This window comes from Tricharina praecox (assembly GCF_024521635.1).
Source record: "Tricharina praecox strain CBS 144465 chromosome Unknown BZA05scaffold_27, whole genome shotgun sequence".
In the NCBI taxonomy this organism is placed as follows: Eukaryota; Fungi; Ascomycota; class Pezizomycetes; order Pezizales; family Pyronemataceae; genus Tricharina; species Tricharina praecox.
The window spans coordinates 16,139-42,691 of NW_026250429.1; the positions used below are offsets into that span (position 1 = coordinate 16,139).

At 52.0% G+C, this 26,553-nt stretch overlaps 6 protein-coding genes across 6 annotated transcripts; 3 read left to right on the forward strand and 3 right to left on the reverse strand.

Annotated features, from left to right (window-relative positions):
- Positions 1-4,292: 4,292 nt before the first annotated feature.
- On the forward strand, positions 4,293-6,313 carry BZA05DRAFT_459080 (uncharacterized protein; the record flags this gene model as incomplete). The annotated part of the gene is made up of 3 exons (XM_051487624.1): positions 4,293-4,773; positions 5,913-6,026; positions 6,065-6,313. The coding sequence occupies exons 1-3, from the start codon at positions 4,300-4,302 to the stop codon at positions 6,311-6,313; spliced, it is 837 nt and encodes a 278-aa protein (XP_051336274.1). The 5' UTR covers positions 4,293-4,299.
- Positions 6,314-7,514: 1,201 nt separating this feature from the next.
- Positions 7,515-9,027, reverse strand: BZA05DRAFT_476500 (uncharacterized protein). The gene is made up of 6 exons (XM_051488254.1): positions 8,805-9,027; positions 8,464-8,733; positions 8,161-8,358; positions 7,931-8,102; positions 7,784-7,873; positions 7,515-7,722 (listed from the first exon to the last, which is right to left on the reverse strand). The coding sequence occupies exons 2-6, from the start codon at positions 8,613-8,615 to the stop codon at positions 7,702-7,704; spliced, it is 633 nt and encodes a 210-aa protein (XP_051336275.1). The 5' UTR covers positions 8,616-8,733; positions 8,805-9,027; the 3' UTR covers positions 7,515-7,701.
- A 3,367-nt stretch (positions 9,028-12,394) lies between these two features.
- BZA05DRAFT_315775 (poly polymerase and DNA-ligase Zn-finger region-domain-containing protein) lies at positions 12,395-12,753 on the forward strand (the record flags this gene model as incomplete). The annotated part of the gene is made up of 2 exons (XM_051480375.1): positions 12,395-12,531; positions 12,594-12,753. Coding segments are annotated over 2 exons (297 nt in total), but the record flags the coding sequence as incomplete, so codon positions are not given.
- A 4,635-nt stretch (positions 12,754-17,388) lies between these two features.
- BZA05DRAFT_421396 (uncharacterized protein) lies at positions 17,389-18,426 on the forward strand (the record flags this gene model as incomplete). The annotated part of the gene is made up of 4 exons (XM_051485710.1): positions 17,389-17,430; positions 17,574-17,730; positions 18,040-18,062; positions 18,184-18,426. 4 exons carry the CDS (start codon positions 17,389-17,391, stop codon positions 18,424-18,426), a joined length of 465 nt encoding a protein of 154 aa, XP_051336277.1.
- A 1,879-nt stretch (positions 18,427-20,305) lies between these two features.
- Positions 20,306-22,123, reverse strand: BZA05DRAFT_421397 (uncharacterized protein; the record flags this gene model as incomplete). Its single annotated transcript, XM_051485711.1, has 5 exons — positions 20,306-20,433; positions 20,666-20,747; positions 21,344-21,820; positions 21,873-22,082; positions 22,121-22,123. The coding sequence occupies 5 exons, from the start codon at positions 22,121-22,123 to the stop codon at positions 20,306-20,308; spliced, it is 900 nt and encodes a 299-aa protein (XP_051336278.1).
- A 1,979-nt stretch (positions 22,124-24,102) lies between these two features.
- On the reverse strand, positions 24,103-25,615 carry BZA05DRAFT_421398 (uncharacterized protein; the record flags this gene model as incomplete). Its single annotated transcript, XM_051485712.1, has 7 exons — positions 24,103-24,224; positions 24,283-24,629; positions 24,754-24,837; positions 24,928-25,001; positions 25,259-25,320; positions 25,455-25,478; positions 25,558-25,615. 7 exons carry the CDS (start codon positions 25,613-25,615, stop codon positions 24,103-24,105), a joined length of 771 nt encoding a protein of 256 aa, XP_051336279.1.
- Between the last annotated feature and the right edge of the window lie 938 nt (positions 25,616-26,553).

Genomic DNA, 26,553 nt, shown 5'->3' on the forward strand with positions numbered 1-26,553 from the left:
TCTTCCTACACTCGACCTTCTTCTCCTTCTCTCCCCCTTCTTCCTACTCCATCAGCAACCTCATTTCTATCCTTCATCATCCTTACCACAATGCTACTTCAGCATCAACTTCCTTTCTAATTCCCCCCCCCTTCCACTTACTCCTACCTACTGAACCGGCTCCGGGAAATGGCCATGCGCAATCCCGTTCACCGGGAGTGCCTGGTGGCAACGATTGGAGGAAGGGAGTCGTGCACAGAATTCCCCCTGACCCAATTCCCGTTCTTCTCTCCCCCTCAACACTCGTACGATATCCTCCCACCGCTCAACAAGCCGAAACGACGAACGATCCGCACCTACCATCATAAATCACACATCAACAGCAGGTATTGCCGCCGCTACCATCGCCGGCCTCATGATCCAGCTACCAACCTGGGCTTCCAGGGCTACAGGGACCGCGCGCGGGCCGTTTGATTATTCGGTTCCGAATTCGTGTCGCGGTGGAACCGCACGATCGGAAACGGCAAATTAAAGATTTATCGGCCTCAGCATTCGGATAAACATTTTGAGGTGATGTCGCCGGCCGTTGAATAATAAGTTTTCCATTTATTGATATCAACTTTTCTTTAAGTTTTAAAGTTGTAGCTGTGGCAGTGTTGTGTCCGGACGCGAGGATGATTTCTACGACGAAGGTGATGACCAGTGGTATTGTGCCTATCTCTTGGACTTGTATGAGGTTTCAGGCAGCCAGCTGATCATGGGATAACACTCATCATGCGCCTGGACCACGACAACAGAGAAGGACCAATGGCACTGGAAGGTCCGTATACTTCGAAGCATACACCCTCCCGCCGATTTGGCGAGAGAATTTGTACGAAGCAAAGTTATGACCTCTACGACCGCCCAAAACTGGAAGTGCACAAGAGCCACTGCCGTGGCAACAGAAGAAAGGGTTGGACTGCCCAGGGTCCTGGTGGGCTTCTGGCACAAGTCGCGTCCCGCTAGTGTGACGAGGTGGAGGAAGATAAGATGGAAGATGAGGATGCGTCCTCCTCCGAACAATCCTCCGGGGAGCACTCGAACGGAAAGGGCGTCGAAGAAGAAGACCCGCCAGGCGACTGCTCGAACCAACTAGCAGCCAATCCACCCACGGCTGCTCAGGATTGCTCGGACGAAGATGATGCCGAAGTAGAAGACTCGTCAGACGACTGTTCGATCGAAGAAAACTCGCACGAACGTGACTCAGCCGCCGTCGAAGAAGTCAAAGCCGAACGATACCCCCCGCCAGGAGCCATCTACGGGTACCACGAAGACCCGAACTAGGAAGACGAGGAGGATGATGATGATGATGAGGAGGAGGCGGAGGAGGCGGAGGAGGATTAGCGCTGAGGGATCTATTTTTGTTTTGTTTTGAATTTTATTTTTATCACAGACAACTGCATCCTAAATGACGTTGTATCCCTTCGAGCTCGGCGCGACGCAATATTTATAGTAGTCTCTAAGCCCGCCAGTATTCTAAATCGTGAAGTCCAGCCCAGTCTTTCCCCATTCATCGAAGGGACTCAGCTATATTCCTTCAGTGCATTGTTGCAAATCTCGGGCGGAGCGATGGAACGACGGAACTTCAGTGGTTGTCACTCGACTCGTGCAGAATATTGTTGGTAATACGCGTGCGTATTGGGAATCCTGTTTATTCTCATCCTTGCTTCTTCTGCTTCTGCTTCTGTCTGTTATGTACAGCGGTCGAAAGTGGACAAATAGCCAAACATATGTATTGTGCATTTGACATTTTGCTTTTGACGTTTTGCTACGCGCCTTCTTGCAACCCGCCGTTTTGCAACATAGCGCTGGTCGACTCACCCCACAACACAACAGAGCGCCCACCGAGACAAAAAGAGAGAGATAAAGAGAGAGAAACAGGGAAGGCATAAGGGAGAGAAACAGAGGGCGGAAAAGAGGGCAGAAAAAGATGGCGAAAAATGCGAGAGGACGGTAGGTGACAGCGAGGAGAGGAGTTTGGTGGGGTATAGATGAGTTAGGGTTTAGATGTCGCAGTAGGCCCCACGCGATAAAACAGTCATCACCACTACTATACCATCACTATCACTGCTAGATTTCTCCCTGCGGATAAATAGGTAGACCGGAATATGGTTATTGAGATATGGCGATCCCCTCCTCACAAGGGTGTCCCTCGCAACGAAAATGCAGACGAATGGCCGAAGCTGGCCGCAGAGGCTCCAGCAGCCGATAATCTGGCAGCGGGTGGGAAAACAGAGGGCTCGGGGAAAGGATCGCTTCAGGATCCCCGACCTCTTTGTTGATAACCGCCGCAGCGGCTCAATTCTGGAGTTCGTAGCAGCAACAGATGCAGGGACGGGAGGCGGCGGGGCGGATTAGGAACTCCTGGCGGCGAAGAGGTGAGTCTACAGAGCGGACGAGTTCTTGGAGTGTGCACCGAGCCGACGGAGCGACTGTAATGAGCGAGCGAGCCAGTTGAAGGAGCGGGCAGCAAGTCGATAGGGTGGGCGTTGTCTCCTCCTGGTGATCCGGCTAACCCCTCGCATTATGACTGGGATCGGGATCATGGTATATCACTCGGTATATCAATGTGACGATATCACTACTCCTGGGCTCCTTCCGGCTGAGATGAGGCTTAAAACAATACCCCTTAAAGAAGCACTCGAGGTCAACACGGGTTGAAACATATCCAGCGATTTGTGAAACGAAAAACCAGTCTTCACCAGTTATTAAGGAAACTAAGATGTTTAAACCTAAAAAGCGCAAATCCAACACCAATGTGATGCACATCGTCCAAACTTGGTATGCAATAACTTCCACTCTCTGTCTGCAGTTTTACCTTGAGTTTGTTGCTCTGGCGAGGAAAATTTCTAGACAAAGAGCCTCGGCGGCATGGTGGCGGAGGTAGCGGTGGAGGCAGTGGTGGTTATGGTGTGGTGATAGCACTGTTTTTTGTTTATCACCTGGGGCCTAGTTTCTGTGATCTAAACCCTAACCCATCTCCACTCCTCCTCGCTGTCACCTACCGTTCTCTCGCAATTTTTGCTCTCTTTTTCTCTCCCTTATGCTTTCTGTTTCCTCTCTCTTTTACTCTCTCTTTTTCTATCTCTTTTTCTCTCGGTGGGTGCTCTGTTTTGGTGCGCGGTGAGGCCACCAGCGCTGTGTTGCAACCCGGTGAGTTGCAAGACGGGGCGTAGCAAAATGTCAAATGCACAATACACATACTTGGCTATTTATCCACTTTCGACCGCCGTAGTTATTTCTAGCTGGTCGTCAGCTGTGTTTTACGAATAAACCAAGCGATCGAACACACACTCAAATTTCTCAACATCCATCCTGAGGTGTGTGTTGCGCGGACTGCTCAGGCCATGGGTAATGTCGGGAAGGACAGACTGCAGGCGATCGCAGTCGAATGCCAACAAAGGTGCAATTACAGAAGAAAACCCATAGGATAACATGAATCTCATAACAAAGGCTCAGTCCTGGTCCAAAGATTGCGATCAGGGCGGACTACTTTTATCATGTCCTTGACATGGACTGGAAGGTCGGGCACAGCAAGATCTCCTCCCATCAGTGCGGACTCTTGTGTATAACACAGCTACCCTGGACGTTGGTTCTCGCAGAGCGCTTCAATGGCCGTCGGTCGACTGTAAAGTGACGTCACATCTTTTCAGCGGAGACGAGCCTCAGTAACACTGCTACGGCAATTCAATGCAAAACACCGCGTTGATTTCTCTAGCGCAATGTCGTCTTACCCATTTCTGGTCCTCCCTACCCGGCCCCCTTCTTGCTACACCGCTACACGGCTACTCCACCATGAACCTCCTCTCGCTCCCTTTCCATTCTTACTACTCCATCATCAATTTCGTCTGAACACTATCATCATTCTTGCTGCATTGCTACTACAGCATCAACTTCCTCTCCCTCCCTCGTCCTTCTTCCTACTCCATCACCAGCCTCATCTCCCTCCATCATCATTCTTCCTACAGTGCTACTTCAGCATCAACTTCCTTTCTCTGTCTCCCCCTTCACCTTCCTGCCCCTCCCTCCGTCTTGTTCCTCCTCAACCACCAACCTCATGTTCCTGCATCCTCCTTCTTGCTACAATGCTACTCCATCATCATCCTTCTTTCTCTTCCGCCCTTCGACGTACTCCTACCGACCGATCCGCACCTGCGACCACATCTCACACATTAACAGAAAGTATGGCCGCCGTTACCATCGCCAACATCATGATCCAGCTACTAATATGGGCTTCCAGGGCTACACACGCCACCGGTTAGTCAATCGAGGATAACCACTATGACCAGCCAGGAACTGGGGCTTCCTATTTTCGTTAGCAACGCGGTAGGAGACGCGGAATCGACTCCATTCATGACATATGGCACGATGCTGCAAATCGAATCCATACAAGTTTATCCGCTGGGTCGTAGCCATATCTGGACGGTCGGCGTATCCAAGTTCAAGATCAAGAAGTTGGGTTACCGGGATGATTACCTGATCGCTAAAGTGGAACGAGTCGATGATTTCCCTCTTGCCGACGAGGAAGCATTCGAACAACCCAACAGCCACTTACGTGTGAACAGAAGACGGTCCCCGCTGGCGGAGAACGTCATCAATCTGCCACAGGTCGCGTCCCACGAGGATAACAAGGTGGAGGAAGATAGGATGGAAGATGATGGTGCGTCCTCCTCTGAACAATCCTCCGGGGAATACTCGGACGAAGATTGCGGCGAAGAAGAAGACTCGCCAGGCGACTTCGCACGAACATGGCACGTACGACGATGACTCGGATTAGGAAGACGAGGAGGATGATGAGGAGGAGCAGGTGGCGGATTTGTGCTAAGGGAGCTGTTCTTTGTTTTGTTTTGTTTTTGAATTTTGTTTTTGTCGCAGATAACTGCATCCTACTCGTCAGACGACTACTCAGACTAGGAAGACCAGGAGGATGGCAAGCAGGAGGAGCGGTGCTGAGGGAGCTGTTTTTTTTGAATTTTGAATTTTATTTTCATTGCAAACGACTGCATCCCCAATGACATAGTATCCCTTCGAGCTCGTCGCGACACAATATGTGTTAGTCTCGTAGCCTGCCATTATACGTGATCGTCAATTCAAGTCCAGTCTTTCCCGATTCAGCCAAGGGACTCGACCAGATTCCTCCAGTCCATCCTGAGCTGTGTGTTGTGCGGACTGCCTATGTATCTTGTCAGCAGGGATGAGCCTCAGTGACAATGCTACAGCAATTCAATGCAAAGCACCGCGTTGAATTCTGTAGCGCGGTGTCGCCTTACCCATTCCTGTTCCTTCCTCCCTCTTCTTGCTACACCGGCACTCCTCTCCCTCCCTCTCACTTCTTCCTACTCCAACACCAACCTCATCTCCCTCCTTCATCATCCATACTAGAATGCTACTTCAGCATCAACCTCCTTTCTATTTCTTCCCCTTCAACTTACTCCTACCTACCGACCGAACCGACTTCGAGAAATAGCCATGCGCAGCCCGGACTACCGGGAGTGCATGGTAACGAGTGGATGAAGGTTATCGTGGGACGTCTCCCTCACCGAATCGCCGTTCCTCTTACGCGATCAATAATCATACGATATCCTCCCCACGCTCCACAAGCCGGAACAACGAACGATCCGCACCTGCCTCCACAAATCAAACATCAACAGAAGGTATGGTTGCCGTTATCATCTCCGGCCTCAATATCCAGATACTTACCTGGGCTTCTAGGGCTACACCCGCCACCGATTAGTCGATCGAGGATAACCGCAACCTCACGGCTGCTCGGACGAAGATCGCAGTGAAGAAGAACACTGTTCCGACGATTACTCGGAGCAAGAGGAGGCGGATCAGCATACGGCTGCTCGGACGAAGATGACGCCAAGGAGGCACAGTTGATTAACGAGGCACAGTTGATCAAGGAAGCACAGTTGATCGAGGAAGCACTGTTGCTCAAGGAAGCATTGCAGTTCAAGCGAAAGAATTTGGAAGCCGATCAGCTCACAGCTACTCGAACGAAGATGGAGGTGAAGAAGAAGACTCTTCCGACTATTGCTGGGAACAGTACGACGCCAAGGAAGCACTGTTTCTCAAAGAGGCACAGTTGTTCCACGAGGCACTGTTGTTCAAGGATGCGCAGTTGTTTAAGGAGGCCTTACTGCTCAAGGAACCGTTTCTGTTGAAGGGAGAGAATCCGGAAGCCAATCAGCTCACGGGTGCTCGGACGAAGATGGCGGCGAAGAAGGAGATTCTCCAGTGCCCGGACGAACATCACTCGTACGAAGAAGACTCGTATGACGAACACTCCGACTAGGAAGACGAGGAGGAAGATGAGGAGGAGGGGGAGGATGAGAAGGATTAGTGCTGAGGAAGCTGTTTTTTGTTTTGTTTTGTTTTGAATCTGATTTCTATCGCAGATAACTGCATCCTACTCACACACCTACTCTCCAGACCTCTCCGATAAACCGAAAGAGACAAGGACGGTGCCGCCTGATAGCCATGGAAAGTTTCACCTTCGACAGTATGGCGGATTCATTACCGGCTACCTTGGTCTGGTTACGTAGAGCCACCTTCCAATCACGCCCGCGCTTCTCTTGAAGTCAGTTAAACCGGTACCCGTGGAACGGATTTTCTCCAGCGACAAAAACCCTGTTGTTGTGCTTCTTTTCCATGATTTTCCCGTCCATACTGTGTGTGTCAAATATATGGTAGATAAACATGATGATAGTATTGAATGCAGCGACAATATCATGAGTAGCTCTCTCTCTATATATACAACCTTCATAACCAGGAAGTCTCTGCTTCGATCCCTTCGGAGTTCCGTGCTCCGATACCCAGTTAGAGTACGCTAAGGCCATCGTCATCCTCGGACTTCCCATATTCTGACAGCGTGAATCCATGGTCTCTGGCTTTTTTTTTCTGTTTAATCATTGATTGCATGCGACCTAACTAGATCATAGCAATATAACCCCGTTCACCCCCCGGTTTCCACGCCACTGTCCAAACCTAACTTTCGTCAGGCGGCCCGATGTGGCTTCCCCTGCCCTCCGCCCTGGCCTTTCCCGAAAGTTGGCCTCTCCGCCGTTCGCAGTCGCCCCCACGCCCTCGAGTCATCTCACCTCCATTGCAACTTTCCAGACCGCTATTCTGCGTCGCTGGACTCCTCAGCTTCAGTACCCTCCTCCCAATCAGCTTCAGCACCCTCCTCCTCCTCCTCGAGTCGCGTCAGCTCCACTCTCTCTTGGTCTCCAACCTGCCCCGGCGGAGCATGGTGTACATCGCGGTCCGGCCGGGTGAGCATCGGTAATAGCGATCTAGAATCACGAAGGTATATTGAATGATCTGGTGCGAAAATAGATGTTAGTCTCATTCCAGAACTGATCGGAGAGCTCGGCTCGGGTATGGTCTGGGATCGTGTCCATACCCTCGAACAGTTACCCAGTTGAACCGAGTTGAGCCAACGAGCTGGTAGCGTCTTTGCGTAGAATTCGGAGTGTTAAGTTGGGTTTCTGGGTGTCCGATTTGTTGATGGTGCAGTTTGCAAATAATATTCTACCCAGTTGAACGATTACTGTACTGGTAGTTTGAACGAAGCTTGGTCGAAACTTTTAAATGGATGAGTTCCTGAACATCACGCTTCCCGTTTCGGCTCCAGATCACTTTTGCACCATCATCTTCCGTAGTAGCCTAGAAACCACTGCCCTAAACCTTCTTGGTGTCCATCTATTGGCAGAAAACGTCAGCGGCCTGATATCGGACGAACGAATAGTCGAGCCGCACTTACTACTTCCTCTTCCCGGTCTATCGCTAGTACGAGAGGGTTGAGATAATGCATCCAGTCGATCAGCGCCGGTGGTAGACTCTTTGAATCGCTCTACCGAGCCCATGTCGCCGGCTTTAGCTCTAATACTGACGGCAGTATCTGCAGAACTTGAAATTTTAGATTCGCCGTCGGCAGGAGTGATATCTCGAGAGTCTCGGCAGGACTCGCAGGTTTCTTCGTCTCAGCGTTCACGATTTCGTCGGTGGCGGTGGTATGATATAGAGGACGAACTGGCCGAGCTGTGATAGACCGGTGGACCGGAAGGAATCTCGCATGATCTCTACTCAATCGTCAAAAAACGTCTGCTTGGGGACTGCATCGAGAGATCCCCGTGGTACCTTAACACGGCAACCGTCTCTGTGGAGCCTGACGGTGTATCTTCGCCGTCAGCAGGAATGAGATCTCGGGAGTCTCTGAAGGAGTCGTAGGCGCCTTGTTCTTTGCGTTCGCGATTGCTTCCGCGGCGGTAGCATGACATACAGGACGAACCAAACGAGCGGCAGTAGGTCGGTGGATCCAAACGAATCTCGCACCATCTATAATCAATCGTCAGCAGACTTCCTTTTAAACGCAGCTTGAAAACTGCATCAAGAAATCCCCGTCGTACCTCAACTCGGCAGCGGTTGCTAGGGGGTTCAAACCTCAATACCGGCATCCGTTCGAGGTTGAGCCGTACTTGTGCGTTCCGGTCCGTTGAAACCTCATTTCGGTTATTCTCCACTGACGGCAGTAGCTGTGCAGCCTGGCAGTGTAGATTCGCCGTTGGCAGCAGTGGAATTTCGGGTGTCTCCATAGGAGTCGCAGGTGTGTTGCTCTCGGCGTTGGCGATTTCTTCCGCGGCGGTGGCGGGACATCTAGACGAAGCGGACGAGTTGTAGTAGGTCGGTGGCTCGGATGTAATCTCGCATTATCTGTACTCAATCGTCAGAAGACTCCTCCTTGTAGGCAGCTTGGGAACCGCGTCAAGACATCCCTGTCGTACCTCAACTCGGCACCGGTTGCTAGGGGTTCAAGGCTGGCATCCGTCCAAGGCAGAGCCTTAGTCGTGCGTTCCGGTCCGGTCAAAACTGATTTCAGGTATTCTATACACCGCCGTAGGAAGTTGGTGTCGAGTCGCCGTGTGAAGATCGTAAGGAGAGGAGTATCTGCTTACGGAAGCTTCATGGGCGTCGGTTCGAATGAGAATCAAACAACCTGAGGGAGTGCTGTGTGCTGGGAAGACGTATGAGTGCCCCAGGTCGGAAGCCTGCGAGCGACACGGGGTGATGCTAGCCACTTTGGCACGAGCAGATGCTCCTCCGCATGCACAGTTTCGCCCTTCCTCCCGTAAGCTGACGCTCAGCTGAAACCGGTCTGGAGTCTTCGTTGCGGGCTGGCTCTGCAGCTTCTTTGCTTTCTCCGCCTATGACACCAGCCGTCGACCAGAGCAGTTCGAAGTGCCCGCACGTGGGACCCAAAGTGGTATCATGCAGTTGTTGAGGAAATCAGGTGGATACGATCGGAGTTCAGCCTGTTGTATGACGATCGAATGTGGACGCACGCTGAAGCTGCAAGATCGAGATTCTGACTGTATATCGAGAGATCTGGGTATGGGGATACGGGGAGACATGAAGTCACCATATCTCACAGGCCTTTGTTGTTTGTTCATTCATCAATTGCATGCGACCTATCGAGATCATGGCGATATCATCTACACGTGCACCCTCCCCCCGTTTCCACGCCAGTGTCTAACCCAACGTTCTATCTCGCGATACCCGTCTCCACCTTCGCCTCGCACCCGCGCCCTCGAGTCTTCTATGTCACTTGGCTCCCCAACTTCAGCGCCCTGCTCCCCCTCGACTTCGGAACCCTCCTCCTCCTCGAATTCGGCACCCTCCTCCTCCACCTCGAGTCGCCTAAGCTCCGCTCTCTCTTCCCGCTCCTGGAGCTCCCACTCGGATGCCTCGCTTGTCTCAAAGGTGTTGCAACGCCACAAATGTGCGTGTTGGATATGGCGAAGAATACGATGGTAGGGATGTATCATATCGTGTCTATAGGAGATAGAGAGAAGGATAGGGAGTCTCGAAGGTGTAGGAGATAGGGAAGAAGGCCCGTGTCTTCTACCTTAACTAAGCAGACGATTGAGCAGGAGAAAGAGATCTTCCTGTCTTATTTCCCATGCAGCCTATCTAGACTATGGCGAACCCACGACCTCCCTTTTCTGTCCGCCCTGGCCAATCGAGATGAGACCCTCGGTACCGACCAGTTCGATGCGGCACCCCACGTCCCCTGCCCATGCGCCACGGGCTGACACCAGCAAAAGTAGATTGACAGTAAAGACCGGTATAGGCGTATATGCCCGCTCCTCCTGCTGCCCCTTCGCCTCTCTCCGCCGACTTCCGCCTGTCCTGGGGTTCGTGCATCCGGTACCGCCTGGCCTCCATGTTCCCGCCAACGAAGACAGTCACGTAGAGGTCCTTGCTTCGATCTCTATCAGCCCAGGCCAGAATGCCCTCACATATTTCCGCCCCACTGTCCCTTTCTTCTCTGTTCCTTTCCCCATCTCGCAGGTGTTGCTGCGCCACAAAATGCGGATCGAAGCAACACCGAGTGACACTCTATGCTTACACATGTCGCAACAACCCCAAGAGAATTAATGCATGAAAAAGGGACGATTAACGAGTCGATGTAGCAAAATGGTGGAACGGTTGAAAAGGGGATTGGATCTTGTCGGGGGTGAGCGGGTGAAATCACATTCGCTGATCATCAGCTTGCGAATCGCGGAAATTATTCGTGCGCATCTACTCCACCACCACTGAACTGACCGGTGGAAGCCTAGCACTGGATTCTCTCAGTTATTCACCGACTCTGAACATAGCCGTATACGCGAGTTGGCTGTTTATGTAACGTGAACAGTGTAAAAGAGTGGGTTGTGAGAGTGGCCGGCGGAGTGGGATGGAAGGGAACTCATGTCCGTTGGTCACGTCATGGTCTTCTTGGAAGCAGAGGCTTGACGGCCAGGATGGAGGAGCAGATTATAGTAAATACTTACAAATGAATCCTTCCACTTTGCATTGTTATGTTCTAGCCCTACGTCATCCTCCAGACTTTTCAACGGGGTGGGGTGATGCACGTTTCCTTCTGCAGTGGTGGCGATGCTATGCGCACTGCCGACTCCCGCATCGTGGCAGGTACATACGATGATGTTGAGGATGGACCCCGCTCTGCAGCAAGCGGACAATGTGATTACACTCGATGTGAGATCACATGAATAATTTTACTCGAATTAAATACCCGGAAAAACCTGACATCGGAACCCACCGTAGAGTTCAGCTTGAGCTGGGTATGAGACGGGCACAACAACTCAGGCGAATCGGTGGGAGGCGAAGGACCTTGAAGGGAGATGTTTACTTTAGGGCTCTCGTGATCCCCCTATTTCGAACGAATACCGAGTCTCCACTTAGTGATAACTATGAACGCACCCATTTCACCAAAGCCCCCACACAGCTACGAACAGTGGTTTTTTTCCTCGTGATTCGCCCACGACCGGCGTCTTCGGTAAGTGTAGTTGTGCGGTGCCTATGTAAGTCTCTATACGTTATATGCACCATAGTCTATGGGGTCGTTCATGCTGCACTCCGTGTTGATAGATCAAGTGCGGAGTGCTCCATTCTCCACAGGTTCTGCGCCAGAATTCTCCTCCGGCGTGAAGACTGGGTTCCTAAGGAGCCAAAAGCCTGAGCATAAGTGGAGACATTTCTGCACGGCAACATAATCGATTCCCGGAGTGGTTAAAAAGTCTTCGTTTAGGCAATCAGAGTCACTAAAATACATCCACGTCGTGTAGCGAGACGGATGGCGAAGCACTTTTCACACGTTCGCCTGCTAGGCAATTTGTTGGCGTGGTGGTACCGAACTGTCTGACCGAGCGCGAAAACCATCTAGCCGACCCCGTCTCTCACCGGTGCGCATTTACCAACCGAGCACAGGAGCCATACAAAGGATTCTCGAAGCTAAGTTCCTCTAGGAATAATTATTTTTCTCACGGTAATTCTGCATCGTTCCGTGCATTCTCCTTTCTTTTGTGTATATTTTTGCTGCATCTGGTCGTGGGAGGCACCTACGCGACTTTGTGCGCGTTCTTTTCTGACGTAGAACGCTCGCTCCCTTCCAGCTCTCCCAGCCCTCCTCCTTCTAAGTTCTTCCTCCACCACTCCCACCACTTCCCAACCACCACCACTTCTTCCCCCACTTCTCCTTTTCCCCCACCATCCTTCTCTTCCACCTACCCCTCCCCCGCCTCACGGATAGTTCGCTTTCTCTTCACAATTTCTGGTCGCTACAATTTTTCTCTTACACAACAACACGCGACTAGCTTTTCGCGATCGTCTCTCGTCGGTCGCGTCGTTGTTGTTCGCACGCTCTAACACCTTTCACTCTACATCCATCAACGTTGCCTACACGCCATTCGACTACCAAAGATTTGTCAACATGGGAACGTATCGATTCGGTATGTGACATTCCCCCTCTCGATTCGCGCTTGAGTTCCGCATTTATTCGGTCGTGTGTGATCGCTGACATGTCCTCGTCACAGAGAACGCGACTTCCAGCCGCGCCAAATGCAAGGCGACCACGTGCGGCCATGACAAGATCCTCAAGGATGAGCTCCGCCAGGGCACCTTCGTCACGATTCGCGGTGTCGAAAAGGGCACCTGGGCCTGGAGGCACTGGTCGGTTGCCCTCTTTCCTACTCGATTCGTTGTGGCGCGACTAACTCGATGCTTGCGTGTAGGGGCTGTGTTACGGCGAAGCAGATGTCCAACATCAAGGCGTCGTTGATGGACGGCGACAACATCAACTGGGACCTCTGCGACGGACTCGAGGAACTTACGGAGGATGACAAGGTGAAAGTTCGCGAAGCGATTCAGCGTGGATGGGTTGCCGATGACGATTGGCGCGGTGTATGTACTCTCTTCATCAGTTGTTGCCACGAATTGGACTAATAATATTGATAGGTCCTGGCCGGAAACCGCCCTGATTTCCCTAAAGCCCCACGCAGCAAGAAAGGATCCAAGGCGGATGGAGACGAAGATGATGGCAATGACGCGGCCATCGCATCCAAGGCTTCGGCTTCGGGTTCCAAACCTGATACCAAGGGTCGCGGAAAAGCCAACAAGAATGAAGAACCAGACGTCACGGATGACGCGGATGCCGGTTTCGACTCTAAGGCGAAATCACCTACTTCTTCTGACGCTATCAAGAAGGTGGAGTCTGACGATGACGCGGTCGTTGAGGAGAAATCCGGAAAGACCAAGTTAGTTGCATTCCCCGGTTTTTTTTTCTTCTTTCGTTGAATCGTACTAACACGCTACAGAGAACCTGTGAAGAAGTCTCGCACTTCTTTGTCAAAGTCCAAGAAGAATGAGGTTGCCGCGGACACCCCCGAGGACGAAGCCGAGGAGGTTGCACCTAAGCGTGGTCGCCCCAAGAAGTCGGCCGACTCTAAAGCGGAGAAGGCGGTCCCCAAGGAATCGGCTCGCTCGTCCGGCCGTGCCAAGAACGTCAAGTCATACAAGGAAGTGAACGAAGAATCGGCGGAGTCAGCCGAGGAACCTCCCAAGAAGGTTGTTGCCAAGCGCGGACGTGCCCCCAAGAGCAAAGAAGTGAAGTCTGCTGGCGACAAAGACGACTCTAAAGCTGACAATGCTCACGAGAAACCTGATTCGTCGGAGAGCAAGACCGGCGAAGTTGACGAGGTCAAGAAGCCGGCCAAACGTGGTCGGAAGGCCAAGGAGGTTAAAGCCCCCGAAGTCGAGAAGGATCAAGACGTCGAGACCAACACCGACCCCGAGAAAGCTCCCGCCAAACGTGGCCGCAAGGCAAAAGCAACCACGGATGACAACAAAATCGAAAAGACGGCCGACGTGGAGGAGCCGAAGAAGGTTCCGGCGAAGCGCGGCCGCAAGCCGAAGGAAGTCGTCGCCAAGGACTCTTCTGCCGATGCCGAGTCTGAGGACCCCACCAAGACTGAAGTTTCGAAAGAGGAAACCGAGATCGCCGAGACCTCTCAACCGAAGAAGGCGCCGGCCAAGCGCGTCCGCAAACCGAAGGAAGTTGTCGCCAAGGACTCTTCGGCCGATGCGGAACCCGAGGCGAACCCCAAGGCTTCTGCTAAGAGTCCTAAGGCGAAGGCAGTTGGCACCAAGAGTTCGGACTCCGACTCAGTCGACCAAGTCGAGCAAGATGTCAAGGTTCCTGCTAAGCGCGGCCGCAAGCCCGCTGTCAAGGCTGACGCCGGTTCCACCAAGGAGTCATCCACCGTCCCTAACAAGGCTTCCGCCAAGCGTGAGGCGAAGGCGAATGCTCCCAAGCACTCCGAAGCTACCGTTACCAAAGAAGTGAACTCAACTAAGGTTGCGGATCCCGAGCACATGGATGTTGACTCCGACGTCAACTCCGACGTCACCAAGAAACCTTCCGTCAAGAAGGTCCAGAAGCGCAAAGCGACGGAGGATCATGACGACTCCGCGGAGGATCCCAAGAAAAAGTAATTTTTCCTTTCTTTACCACACGCAGAGAATTTAGGCTGACATTCCCCGGCAGAGCTGTTGCACCTCCCAAGAAGCGTGGCCGTCCTGCAAAAAAAGCTGCCGAAGAGTAGGTCTTGCGAAATCTAGATTCATGCGCGCGGTATCCAAATCTGTGATTCCTGGGATACTTTCCTCGCGTTCGAGTTGTTTTTCTACTGGGCTGTTCATTTCTATCTTGTTTCTTGCTTAGGGATACCGCATGGTGGGTGGCAACTGGAAAAATCTGGTTTTCATGATGTGTACTTTTCTAGAAATCATAGCGACCATTTCTGATACCAATTTACCTGCTTTAATCGTTTTTTTTTCGCGTGCTTGGTTCTCGAACTCCGTCATGAACAGCCCCACCTCCATCCACCCTTCCCTCCATATATTACATACTAATACTGCTCTAGGAAAACTTCCGCCGTCGCCGCCGTTATCACCCAAAACCACGCCGGCGGCAAAAAGCAGGCCTCCCTCACTCCCTCGGAAGACGACGCACCGATGATGGATGGCGACCCGTTCACATCGCCGGCAGTCATCGGGATCTCGGAGAGAAACAGTATTTTCTAGGACCGATTACGACGACTAGATGAAGAGTGGCCGGCATAGAAATGGTGAAGTTTGTTTACACGGCTCGGTGCGGCGGGCGAGTGGGTGTTGATTGCGGATCGTGTTTTGCGGGCATGGGGGGGGGGGGGGGTGGTGGATCCGGGGGTGTGGGTGCAGAGTCTAGACTTCCTCTGCTTTCGTTCTGTTTTGGGTACATAGATTGAAGAGACTGCGAGTTGAACCTGCGAAATAGGAACTGGTATTCGGGCGGAAGCTGTCTGTTACTGACTTTAACGTCACATGTACTAAAATTGTCATAATATCACGAACTTCCTTGTACCGCGTCATGCGAGGTCACTCTGGCTTCCGTTTTCCGTCCTTGTTGCGATTCTCGCAGGAACGAGGGAACGGCGGAGCACCTATTCAAGAACTTCGCTCAGTGGAGGGAGCAACAGAAGATCCTGTGGACCGAGGTGGGAAAGAGGACTGGCCAAGGGAAGCATAGGTTTAAGATCAGGGACCTCTTTGCCAACTAAGATTGCAGCATGGCCGTCCTCCACTTCCTCACCACCACAGACGTGGGCCGGCGGATGCCCCCCCTCGGGGTAGAGCAACAGGAATTTCCGAGCCAGACATCTGACTTGGCAGCGGCAGCGGCGGATCCCACTTACCCCATAGCAGGAGAAGAGAGCGAAGGAGCGAGAGCGGTGGCAGCGGAGAGAGTGGTGGCAGCAGAGGAGAGGCGACAGGCTGGGGAACATCTTCCCCCCCAAACCTCGCACCGTCGGCATCAGACACCCCAACTCCAACCCCAACGAGGGCCTCGGGAAGAGTACGGGTTAGTCGGCAGGAGATTTCGGCATACGCGGAGAGAGAAGAGGCGTTAGACAGGCTTGAGGAGCTGTCTAGGAGGTTTGAGGTTGGGTTTCGAGAAAGACTGACGCTTTTCCTTTCCGTTCCATTTTGTCATCTCATTTGTTCTTCTTTCTTTCTATCTTTCCCTTTGTTATGCGCGGATGGGTCGGGCGGAGGGCAATAGGGAACCCGCAAGAGCTCGTTACTAGCGGTCGGAGACAGTGGGGTGGAACTAGACGTGTGTTTAGCCATGATCTGCAAAGGTCGAATGCTACAATGATGAAACAGAAAAACGGAACGGCGGAACTTCATTGGTTGTCACTCGTGCAGGATCCGGGTGCAGATTTGTCATGTTGGTAATACGCGCAGTGCGCGTCTTGGCAATCCTGTTTATGCTCATACTTGCTTCTTCTTCTTCTTCTTCTGCTTCTGTCTGGTATGTCTGGCTGGTCGTCCGCTGTGTTTTTGCGACCAAGTCAAGCAATCGAACACACATATTTTCTCAACAGCTCTCACGGAGGTAGCGAGCGACGGCGAGCGGCCTCTATCTGAGGCATTCCCGCGCTTTCTTCTACATAAGCCTTTCTTCCTGCTGAGTCTGATACACTGTACATTACTTCAAAATACCACTTTTCTTGACAAAAATCCCGTGACACGATTCGAACCAGAAACCATGAATGGCTAAAATCTTGCTCTGCTCACATGACCTTGAAGAGGTGACCGATTAGACAGCGGTGTACGGCTATTACGTGATCGATTTAACAGTGATGTACGATAATGAGATACTGTCGGGAATGCGAAATAGTTAGGGCATAGGCGGGGATGGTGGATCGGGGGGTGTGGGTGTGGACTTCCTCTGCTTTCGTTGTTTTGAATACATATATTGAAGAAACGGCGGGTTGGACCTGCAAACTGGGAACTGGTACTCGGGCGGAAGCTGTCTCTTGCTGATTGTAACATCACATGCATTAGGGAAAATCCCGTTACCCAAACCGAACCAGAAATTATGAATGCCTAAAATTTTGCGCTGCCCGCATGACCACGATGAGGTGACCGATTAGACAGAGATGTACGTACGATTAATAATCACTTTCGGGAACGCGAAATAATCGGCCGGCGATGGGGAGATTTGTACGATTTAGGAAGCTCTCGCAGCCCGTGCGCAGGTGGATATTGGAGGTGTTTGCACACGACCAAACAAATGGGATATCCACAGGGCCGGTATGAATAAGGTACATGGATATGTTTGCGAATCTCGTGGTGCGTTTGCAGTTCTTTTCGCGCGTTTGCTGAGCTACCTACCACATGCATTCTCACCAAGTTTGCTTCCGCAGGCTAGTCCTCACAAGTCATTCAATGCACGGCATCAACACACGTCACCTGTTCGCCGAGTCGGCTCAATTTTTAGGGTACTCTCGCGGTGGCCCTAGTTTGCCCTAGCCCGCCTACCCCCTGCCTACCTCCCGCCCCACTTATAAATTAGAATATTTCTTCTTCCCACACCACAACTTCTCACAATACACTTTTCCATCTTTGGACTCCTTCATCATCTTACAACAACACTTTGGCAATGGTGTATTTGACTGTGCCGTCTCGCCGAGAACTTTCATCATGGTATTTACCCTCGTTCTGCTTCTTCTAGGTGGCCGGCAGGTGTGTCGCGATGGAATAGTCTGTCAAAACCATTGCCCTAATCCGTCTAATCGGTCATTGCCAGAAGATCTCTACGGCATACCTTTCGACAACAATGGAAAACACTCTTTCCACATGCCGCTGCCGCGTATGTCTACGCCGAGACTGCCGAGACTGCCGAGACTGCCGAGACTGCCGAGACTGCCGAGGACGAAGCGGATGATGGACTAGGTGGCCCCGCGCCCGAGGCGCTCGAGATGGCCATCCCATCTTGTACCTGCCCTGGACGGGCACCGCGTTGTCGCGGCATTGGTGTTGGAGGTATGTGCACCGACCAATCCAGTTCAACGAAACGGTAGCAAAAAACAAGTTTCGCTTTTACAAATACTGACGGGCTCGTGGATAAATTCACTAGATTGATATCTCCCTACTTCGTTCTGAACGCCCCACTATTACTACCAAACCTACTACCTTAAATGTTTCCCGCCGGTGGGCAGTGATACCATATACCACGAAAGTGGCGCGGTTTACCGGCAATCAACATGGCGCCCCGAATGCTACATGATCCATCGGGGCCTGCGGCCGGTTGTTGGCTACAACTCCAATACTTGGACGACCGGTGCGAGATAGTTAGTCCCGCGGCATGCCGCCAAGTACGTAACCAATGAAATTTCTGGGCTCTTGAAATCGTATTCAAATCGGTTAAAACTAATCAATCGTGCGTATTACTCGCGCAGATGATATCTGCATCTGTGTGGTTGAATGAACCGCAAGCACAGCGATTATGATCGCCAAATGCTGAGCAACATTCCCGCCGGCCAAGAAGCTCGACGACGATATAGCCGGCCGGCAAAGATGCCCGCCGGGGTAGAGGATATTGTGGGGGGTCGACGGAAGGGGCTCGGCAGCAACAGAGGTCGCCGGCCGGCGAAGAAGGCCGCCAGGGAAACAGATACCGGCGGGGGGAGGAGAAAGACGAAGAAGATCATTAGAATTTCTTTTGGACTGGTGACTTGAGCTTCTATACCTACCGTTTTCGGCGGAGAAACTAGAGGCGTGATGTGTTTTTTATTTTCTTTTCTTTTAGTGGGGTTTGGCGGAAACAAATTTGGATTTGTACATATGTTTTTTATGGACGGTGGTGTAGGAATAGGGAACCGGTATCGAGCTCGCGGCCTGTGGTAGCCGCGTGGAAACGGATATGTAATCTACCATTATCTACTGAAGTCGAATGCAATGATGATTTTTTTTACTAACAGCATGGGGCTAGAACGATGGGGGTTATCATTTATATCTACTGAAGACCTGCAACTGCTTAGCACTTCAAAATAACGCCGATTGACCACCTCAAGACTCTGTAAATCCGATCCAACAGGTATTAATGCGGTGGAGTAACCATGTCTATAGCTGCGAAGCAGTACTAAGTATGCTGTTAGTTGGGTGGATACGCGTAAGTATGTGGTCGTCAGTGATTTCTAGACTGCAGTGCACACTGCAGGTTGTCGACAAATGTTCATTCAAGAAGCCAGTGTAAACAGTTGGGGCCTTCAACTGCGTCAAATATGGGGAGTAAACTGTACCATCCACCAATGTGACCGCCGGAAAACTAACCGATTCGCATAGGATAATCCACACGCGAACTGAACCAGTTGATTGGCTCGACCCAGTTTAACGAGGTACCTCGATACCTGTCGAAAAAATGAGACTGAGCTATCGCGGAGTGGACTGGCTGGACCGAGGGGAAGATGTCTAAGTAATGGATTCGAACAAGGCGAAGTACAGACATGCATATTTCCCACCCATTGGCGATGTGGCGATGTGGCGGTGTAGAGGTGAGGCGGCGCTGTTATGCTGGTGTGGCAGTGTGGCGAAAATTCAAAGTGGCGCTAGCAAGCATGCAGTCGTTTGAGGTGGCACGACCTCGGTTCGGACATCTCTGGTTACTTTCCCCGCTGTCTCAGGCGACAAGAGAGAGAGAGAGAGAGAGAGAGAGAGAGAGAGAGAGATCTTCCTTTTTGTTTCGCATGCAGCCTATCTAGACTACGTGGAACCGTCGCACTACTTTTCTGCTTAGGCGGCAAGGCAAACACCCAACGTAAATGTTACGATTCTCTCGGGACGGAACGATGAAATCGATGGAATGACGGAACCTCATTGGTTGTCACTCGGCTCTTGCAGAATATCCAGGCAGAATATGCGGGCAGCTTGGTCATGTTGGAAATACGCGCGTGTCTTGGGAATCCTGTTTATTCTCATACTTGCTTCTTCTTCTCTGCTTCTGTCTGGTATGTCTAGCTGGTCGTCCGCTGTGTTTTGCGAATAAGTCAAGCAATCGAACACAAACTGACACTCTCAACAGTGAAGATCGACCTTCCCGCGAATGCTAATACGTGTCCGATCGCGCTGCATCACTCGCAAGCACCATCGATATCCAGATGAACTATCCCATTCCTTCCAGTGTCAAATCCTATGGTTTCTAGGAACGACGGATGTGGGGAGGAAAGCTCCACCAGACCTGGAGGAGGAGGATGAGGAGGAGGCAAGCATCGCATCGAAGGCAGACCAAGAGTGCTCAGCAGGGTACTGCCTCTGCGCCCGATGCGAGAAAGTAGGAGATGAAGATACGAGGCGGGGGAGAGACGAGGGGGCAGCAGGAGGAGCTTGTATGTGGGCCCATACCGGTCTTTACTGTCAGTCTACTTTTGGCTTGGGGCGGCCCGAGGCAGATGGAGAGGGAAAATGGGGCGCCGCATCGGGCGAGCCGGTACCGGGGCTTTCACCTCGACTGGCCAGGGCGAGCAGGCAACGAAGTTCGTTGGTTCGCCATAGTCTAGATAGGCTGGATGCGAAATAAAATAGGAAGATCTCTCTCTCTTCTCAGAGTTGTCAATCGTGCTCAATCGTACTCGGGATGGAGGTGCTTGGGATGGAGGTGTGTGGGATGAAGGTCCTCGAGGTAGAGGTGCTCGACTCGCGGGTGATAGAGGCAGGCCCAAGGAGGTGGGCTGTCGAGGGTCAATTGTACTTGGCAGGTTGCAGACGTGCAGTGATAGTGACAGGTTGTAGTGTCGGCGGTGGCAGAGGAGACGGAGGTGACGGAGGTGGGCTGTCGAGGGCTTTCGAGGGTCAATTGCACTCGCCAGGTTGCAGACTTGCAGTGGCGGTGGTGACCCAGCACACTCGATCGCGGGTGATATGCGCGAGGCTTGCTTCTCGAAATTTTCAATCATGCTCGGGATGGAGATGCTCGACTCACGAGAGGTGGTGGACGTGCTCGACTCATGGGCGACGGAGGTGGGCTGTCGAGGAGGTGGGCTGTCGAGAGTGACGGAGGTGGGCTGTCGAAGTTCAATTGCACTTAGCAGGTTGTAGTCGTTGTAGTAGTGGGGTGGGGGAGGTGGTGGGTGGTGGGGTGGTCGGCCTAACATCACCCTCGACCACGAGCCATAGGTTGTGTTAGTCGAACGAGGGTGTTATGCACGAGGCTTGCTTCTCACAGTTGCCGGCGCCACATCGTGCTGGCTGGTAACGGGATCCCAACTCCCAGCCGACCAGAGTGGGCAGGAAAGGAGTGCGACGGTTCGCCATACTCTAGATAGGCTGCACGCGAAATAAAACAGGAAAACTCTCTCATCATGCTCACCGGATGGTGTTGCGTCTTCGTAAGCCTCCATGTTGTGAGGAGAGGTATTCATCGTGCTTTCACCGCGTGGTGAGTTGGTGGGTGCGGCCGGCTCTACGCCTTACGCACGGAGTTACAATAAGTCGGGAAAGACTGGGCAGGAATGTGCTATCTGGAGCACTGGCCCACTGGGTTGCTAACAGCATATTATAAAGATTGTGTCACGGCGAGCGCGAAAGGTTACAAAACCATTGAGGATGCAGTTACCTGCGATACAATTGAAAGAAACAAAGGCACAGGTCCGACCGTAACCTGATCACCCTCCTCCCCTTCCCGCCTATCCTCCTCCTCCTCTTCCTCTCGAGGATCCATCTCTCCCATCTCTTCCTCGCCACCTCTTGAACCGTGGACACGCTTACTGTGGGAATGAACAGGACTGAATGGCTTCATTGGAAGAACCGGGATATCGTCCACGTCCAGGTGATCAAACTTCTCCTCGCGGGCAATGAGACGGCAACTATCGTAAAGCTGGTCGTCGTCGTGCTTGGTGCGGTTACTGCCGGGCTTCACACAATGTTGCAGGACGTAATCGCATATGTTGCAGTAGAACGTCGAGTACAACTCGGCAGCCGGCGAGTTGAAGATATCGTTTAGATCAACTTCAGTGCCGATGCACTTGAAGATTTTTTTCATTGTCGCCAAATCGAGCCGCGCGTAGAAGTATTGACAGACTGCGGTGGGATATAGAGTCTCCAGAACCATTCTGTCCTTCTTCCAGACCTCGGTCACCTTTGTATCCGTCAGCAGCAGTAGTACCGGCGACCCAGAAGAGCGAACTCACATGCTTGACCGACACCTTCAGGACATCGCATCGCCATTGCCTTCCCCATAGCTGCTCGACACGCCTGATCGCGACATCATAGTGGCCCTTGGCACTGTGGTGCCTGTGGAGCTGGGCGTACACCTGACCGGCAGGTGCAGACGAGTAAACGCTTGCACTCCCCAGGCGCCTTGAGGGTGTCAATGGAGTGAAAAAATCAGGGATAAGGCACTGGAAGTACCAACCAGGTCCACAAGGTCAGAGCTTACCATCGGATGGATGGCGGAAGAGAAGCCGTGTGAACGGTCAAGTTGTGGTGGGTTATATCGTTTTTAGTTGCGTCGAGCGGTGGGAGGTTATCGTCTATTGACGTGGGGTAATTGAGAGAGAAAGGGTAAAAGCAGAAGTAGATGATGGAGTAGGCAGAAAATAGAGGGAGAGAGAGGAAGGTGACGATGCTTTAGAAAGGACAGAGAGGGAGAGAGAGGAAGGGGGATCGGCGAAAACCTGCGGGGAACACCCTAAACAGTGCGTGAATTGAATTGCCGTAGCGTCGTGACTGCTTGCGTCGCTGCAGTCGAGGCTCATCGCTGCAGTCGAGGCTCGTCGCTGCTTTCGAGGCTTGCTTCTGGTGTCAAGGCCTGTTGCTGCCATCGAAGCTAGTCTCTGCCGTCGAGGCTCGTCTCTGCCGTCGCCGTAGGGTTGTGACTGCGTGTGTCGCTGACTCGCTGCCGTCGAGGTTTGCGTATTAAGTCGCGCATCGCTCGAAAATCCGTGAAACGCTGTCCGAGATCCACAGCTCCGCAGGCAGCGGGCTCCCACCCCCAGCCGGCCTGAGTGGGCAGGAAACGAGTGCGACGGTTCGGCATAGTCTAGATACGCTGCATGCGAAATAAAACAGCATGATATCTCTCTCTCTATCCTTCGGTCTTCCAGTGTCAGGTAACCTTTCCGACTCGCGACGCGGGTGCTTTTGTTTTTCTGGTGTCGTTCTTCTGCAGGTGAACCCCTGGCGCGTGCGAGTTCAAGTAATTCCCAGAAAGCGGTGTGGCCGTTATCAACGAATCGCCAGCTCTAGGATGTTGCAGATGCATACTTTGCGACCTGCACACCCTCCCTGCCTGACCGTCTTCCTCTCTTCCCGATCCTCTCGATCATCGCGCACGTCCACTTCCGCTTCCTCTTTCGATTATTGCGCCTCTTTCGCGGAGTGACGGAGGAGCTGTCGAAGGTAGGAAACAAATGTGGTTAGCAGTGGGCATCAACGTTGGTGTGCATTGCGGGTTTCTTTTTCTTCTTTTTCTTCTTCTTCTCCTTCTTTTCTCACACATATAGATAAAATAGTGTTCACTCAAAACACTTTCCACGCATAGTCGGTTCGAATCGTGGGCACGAATGGCGAGTGATACCGAATGCGACACTGCACAACGATACCGACGGGGCGGGGTAGTTTTAAGTTTCAACTACCAAAATACCCTCCAGCCTGCCTTGAGTGTAGGAGGATCCTATCATCTATCTAAGTCCAAAACGCTGATGCTGATTTTGCGTCAAGTCTGGGAGTCACGTCTGCCAGGATAGTCTGCAGAGGTACGGTACCGCATAGGGAACCCAGAATCGTAGTGCCATCGCATTGAATTCATTACATTAGATAATTAGGTAGTAGATAGTGGCCTGGGATGAATGCATCGTTCGACTCCTGCGTCTCTTGTTTGGGCAGGATAGCCTACCACCACTGCTAGCCCGCAGAAACCCCCGCCCACCCCCCCCCTCCCACAGACATCCATTATCTTGATACTCTAATACTCCAACCGGCAACTGAAGAAAGATGCGCCAACACAGCCGTGGCAACAGGTGCCGCAATAAAGCAAAGTTATGATGAATAAAATGGAGCGACATAATGTAAGAATGGAATCTATGTCAAGAAAACACCATATGTCTCTGAATCTTCTGTTTCTTCTATATAAACCCCCCATGTTGCCTATTCTTTCCAGTATTCCTCATTACTTCAGATAGCTGATACAACATTGCGACTCCTCTCCTGTAACTATCTCTCCCACTCCGTCACTCTCACTCTCACTCTCACTCTCACTCCATCTCTACCGCGTCTTCGTCCGTACAATCTCCCCGGTTCCGCACCACCCAACAACCCGATGTTATTATTCTTCAGAGCGCTCTTCACGGCGCCCTCAACAGGGCCTCCCACCTCCAACCCAACACTGCGGACACAGCCGCAACTCCCCATCGCAATGGCTCATTGCTCCGGGTGAGTGCTCCGGTGAAGGTTTTCCACCTTCGTCACCCACCTCTGTGTCGGCTTGAGCGCGATCAATTTCTCGAGCTCAAGCTTGTCGTTACGGATGATAGCGACCCGCGCTAGAAACCACAGTCAGCACCGCTATAAACAACCAAAGTAATCCGAAAAGCAACTTACACCCATCCATAAACCTCCAACCTACCGCACCTATCCAACCCGAATTGATCAGAAATCGGAGCATCACTTCCAGCGCGGCCAGCAGCTGGTTGAGAACCGAGCCGATGTCCCACCAGAGCTTGTCTGCGCGCGTGACCATCGCTGCGTTGCCGAATATGTAAAAGCCGCGCTGGGCGCGGGACAATTCGCGAGCCGGATTCTTCGAGCCAGCGCAACGTATCCTGCGGCGTTTGGCCGCGGCACCGCTGGGGTGCCTGACCACCGGCCCCAACACGGGGCCAAGAACTTCGGCAATCATCTTATGCTCGCAGAAATGGCACTGATCGGAGCACAGAGTCAAGTGAAACCTGGACTGGATCACCTACAGGATTTCGCTGTCGTATTATGGCTCTTGTACGACAACCCCCTAGCAGGAAACTCCACCAGTCAGCGCCACTTGATACAACCAGTGAAATCCGGAAACCGACTTACACAGTGAGAAGGTGGTAGAACCGATCGGGTCGAGTGGCTAGCAGGCGCCTATTCCTCGATCGCGAAGTATCCAGCGGCGACGGCCTCGGCACAGTTTTTCGCAGCGAAGCTAGGATGAATGTTTAGCAGACGAAGGAGGAGGAGATGAAGAATGAGAAGGAGCGGGCGACAAACCAAAGGATGGGAGTATTCATGGAGTCGGATTGTTGTTGACCGAATCGGTTGGAATATATCTCTGCCAAAGATGGCTAAATTGTGGTGAGGATGTTTTTGATGTGTAATGAAAGGAAGAAGTAGTGGGTGGGAGGCGGTGTGTGGGTGGTGGGGTGGTGGGTGAGGAAACGGCACGGCGTTTGTGGGCTGCCGCCGAGTCCCACGTCACAAATTCAATTCCATAAGTGAACTAGGGCTACCACAACGAGCATAGCAGTATGCGCAAGCGTAGCCTAACTTGACAATCGGCGTGCCTAGTACTTGCGAATCTGCTGCACCGTCGTGCACGTACCCCACCGGTGAAAGTGCTTGACAGGTTCTTTCCGCAGCAAATCTTGCCGCTCTGCCCACATCCTCCAAAATTTAGTTGTAACGGGAATACCACCCCCGATTTATTCCCAGTTCCAACGATTGGAGGGTCTGACTGTCCCCCACCGTCATCTAATACACCGTATGAGCTGCTTCCATCTTGTGCTCTCTCATCTAACCTGACGTGATGGCAGACAACACTACTGTAGTAGAATAGACAATTGTTACTTAGTTACACTTTGCTGCTCCATTTAAAGCGCATTGCCGATGACGACTGCTCACCGTACTTCACGTATGGTGGAGGGTGGAATTCGAGCGATGTGAGTTTCATATCATACATAGCGATGCTACCGGTATTCCGTTACCAAGGGCGTACTTACGTTCGAGTAATGACGGTGACTATCGACTGTGCACTGGACGCATTTGAGCGAATAACGTTCACTGTAGAGGCTTTACACGGGTACTACCGTGTGCTCGAATGGTATTCAGCCTACCATCCTCCAAACGCGCACGGATAGTAACTAGTCGTGCACACGAATAGTGTTTGCGAATTGTCACGAATAATGAGCTCAAATAGCGGGTATCATAATCTCACGAACTTCCGTATACCGCGTCATGTGACATCACTCTCTATCCCGAGATACTTCCCGTTGCAATATCTGTCAAGTTTAGTCATGGTAGAAGGCACGGGCCTTGACCCCCATTCTCATATTTTCTGTTCTCTCGAGGCTACAGCCTTACACTTCAATACAATACTGTTCACCGACACATATCTTACTCTATTATTTCAACACTTCCGTTATCCGTTCTCACGGAGGTGACGAGCGGCCTCCCTCCGAGGCGCCCCTCAGCCTCCCTCTACATATGTCTTCCTTTCTACTGCGTCTGATACACTGTACACTACATCAGAATAGTTCTTTTCTTGACAGCGGGATTGGGCACGACTAGCGAGTGATACTGGATGCATCTGTGTGACAGTGCGCAACGATACAGATAGGCGGGGTACGATCAACGTTTTGGCAAACATACTGAGATAGATAGAAGGATTTTTAGGAAGACAGAACTGTTCAGTAGTTACTTGCTTTTTCTTCTACGTCGGCCGGTGGCCTGCTGTATATACAGAATACGTTTGCCGTCGGGAGATATACTCTACCCGCCCGCGAGACAAGACAACAAAAAACTTGTCCGGATACTGTTCGCATAAGCGACACAAAGAGGCAGGACACATCTGCATCGTTGGATACAGTTCGCATGACCGGGTTCTTGAGTCCTTCAGAA

What these genes read in the sequence shown, in the direction of transcription:
- BZA05DRAFT_476500 (XM_051488254.1), bottom strand. Translation starts at nt 8,615, where the DNA reads ATGGAGACACCCGAAATTCCACTGCTGCCAACGGCGAATCTACACTGC. An exon ending in GAACGGATGCCGGTATTGAG is followed by an intron (nt 8,359 to 8,463) that starts GTTTGAACCCCC and finishes GATTGATTATAG; the next exon opens with ATGGTGCGAGATTCGTTTGG. An exon ending in TAGACCGGGAAGAGGAAGTA is followed by an intron (nt 7,723 to 7,783) that starts GTAAGTGCGGCT and finishes TTCTGCCAATAG; the next exon opens with ATGGACACCAAGAAGGTTTA.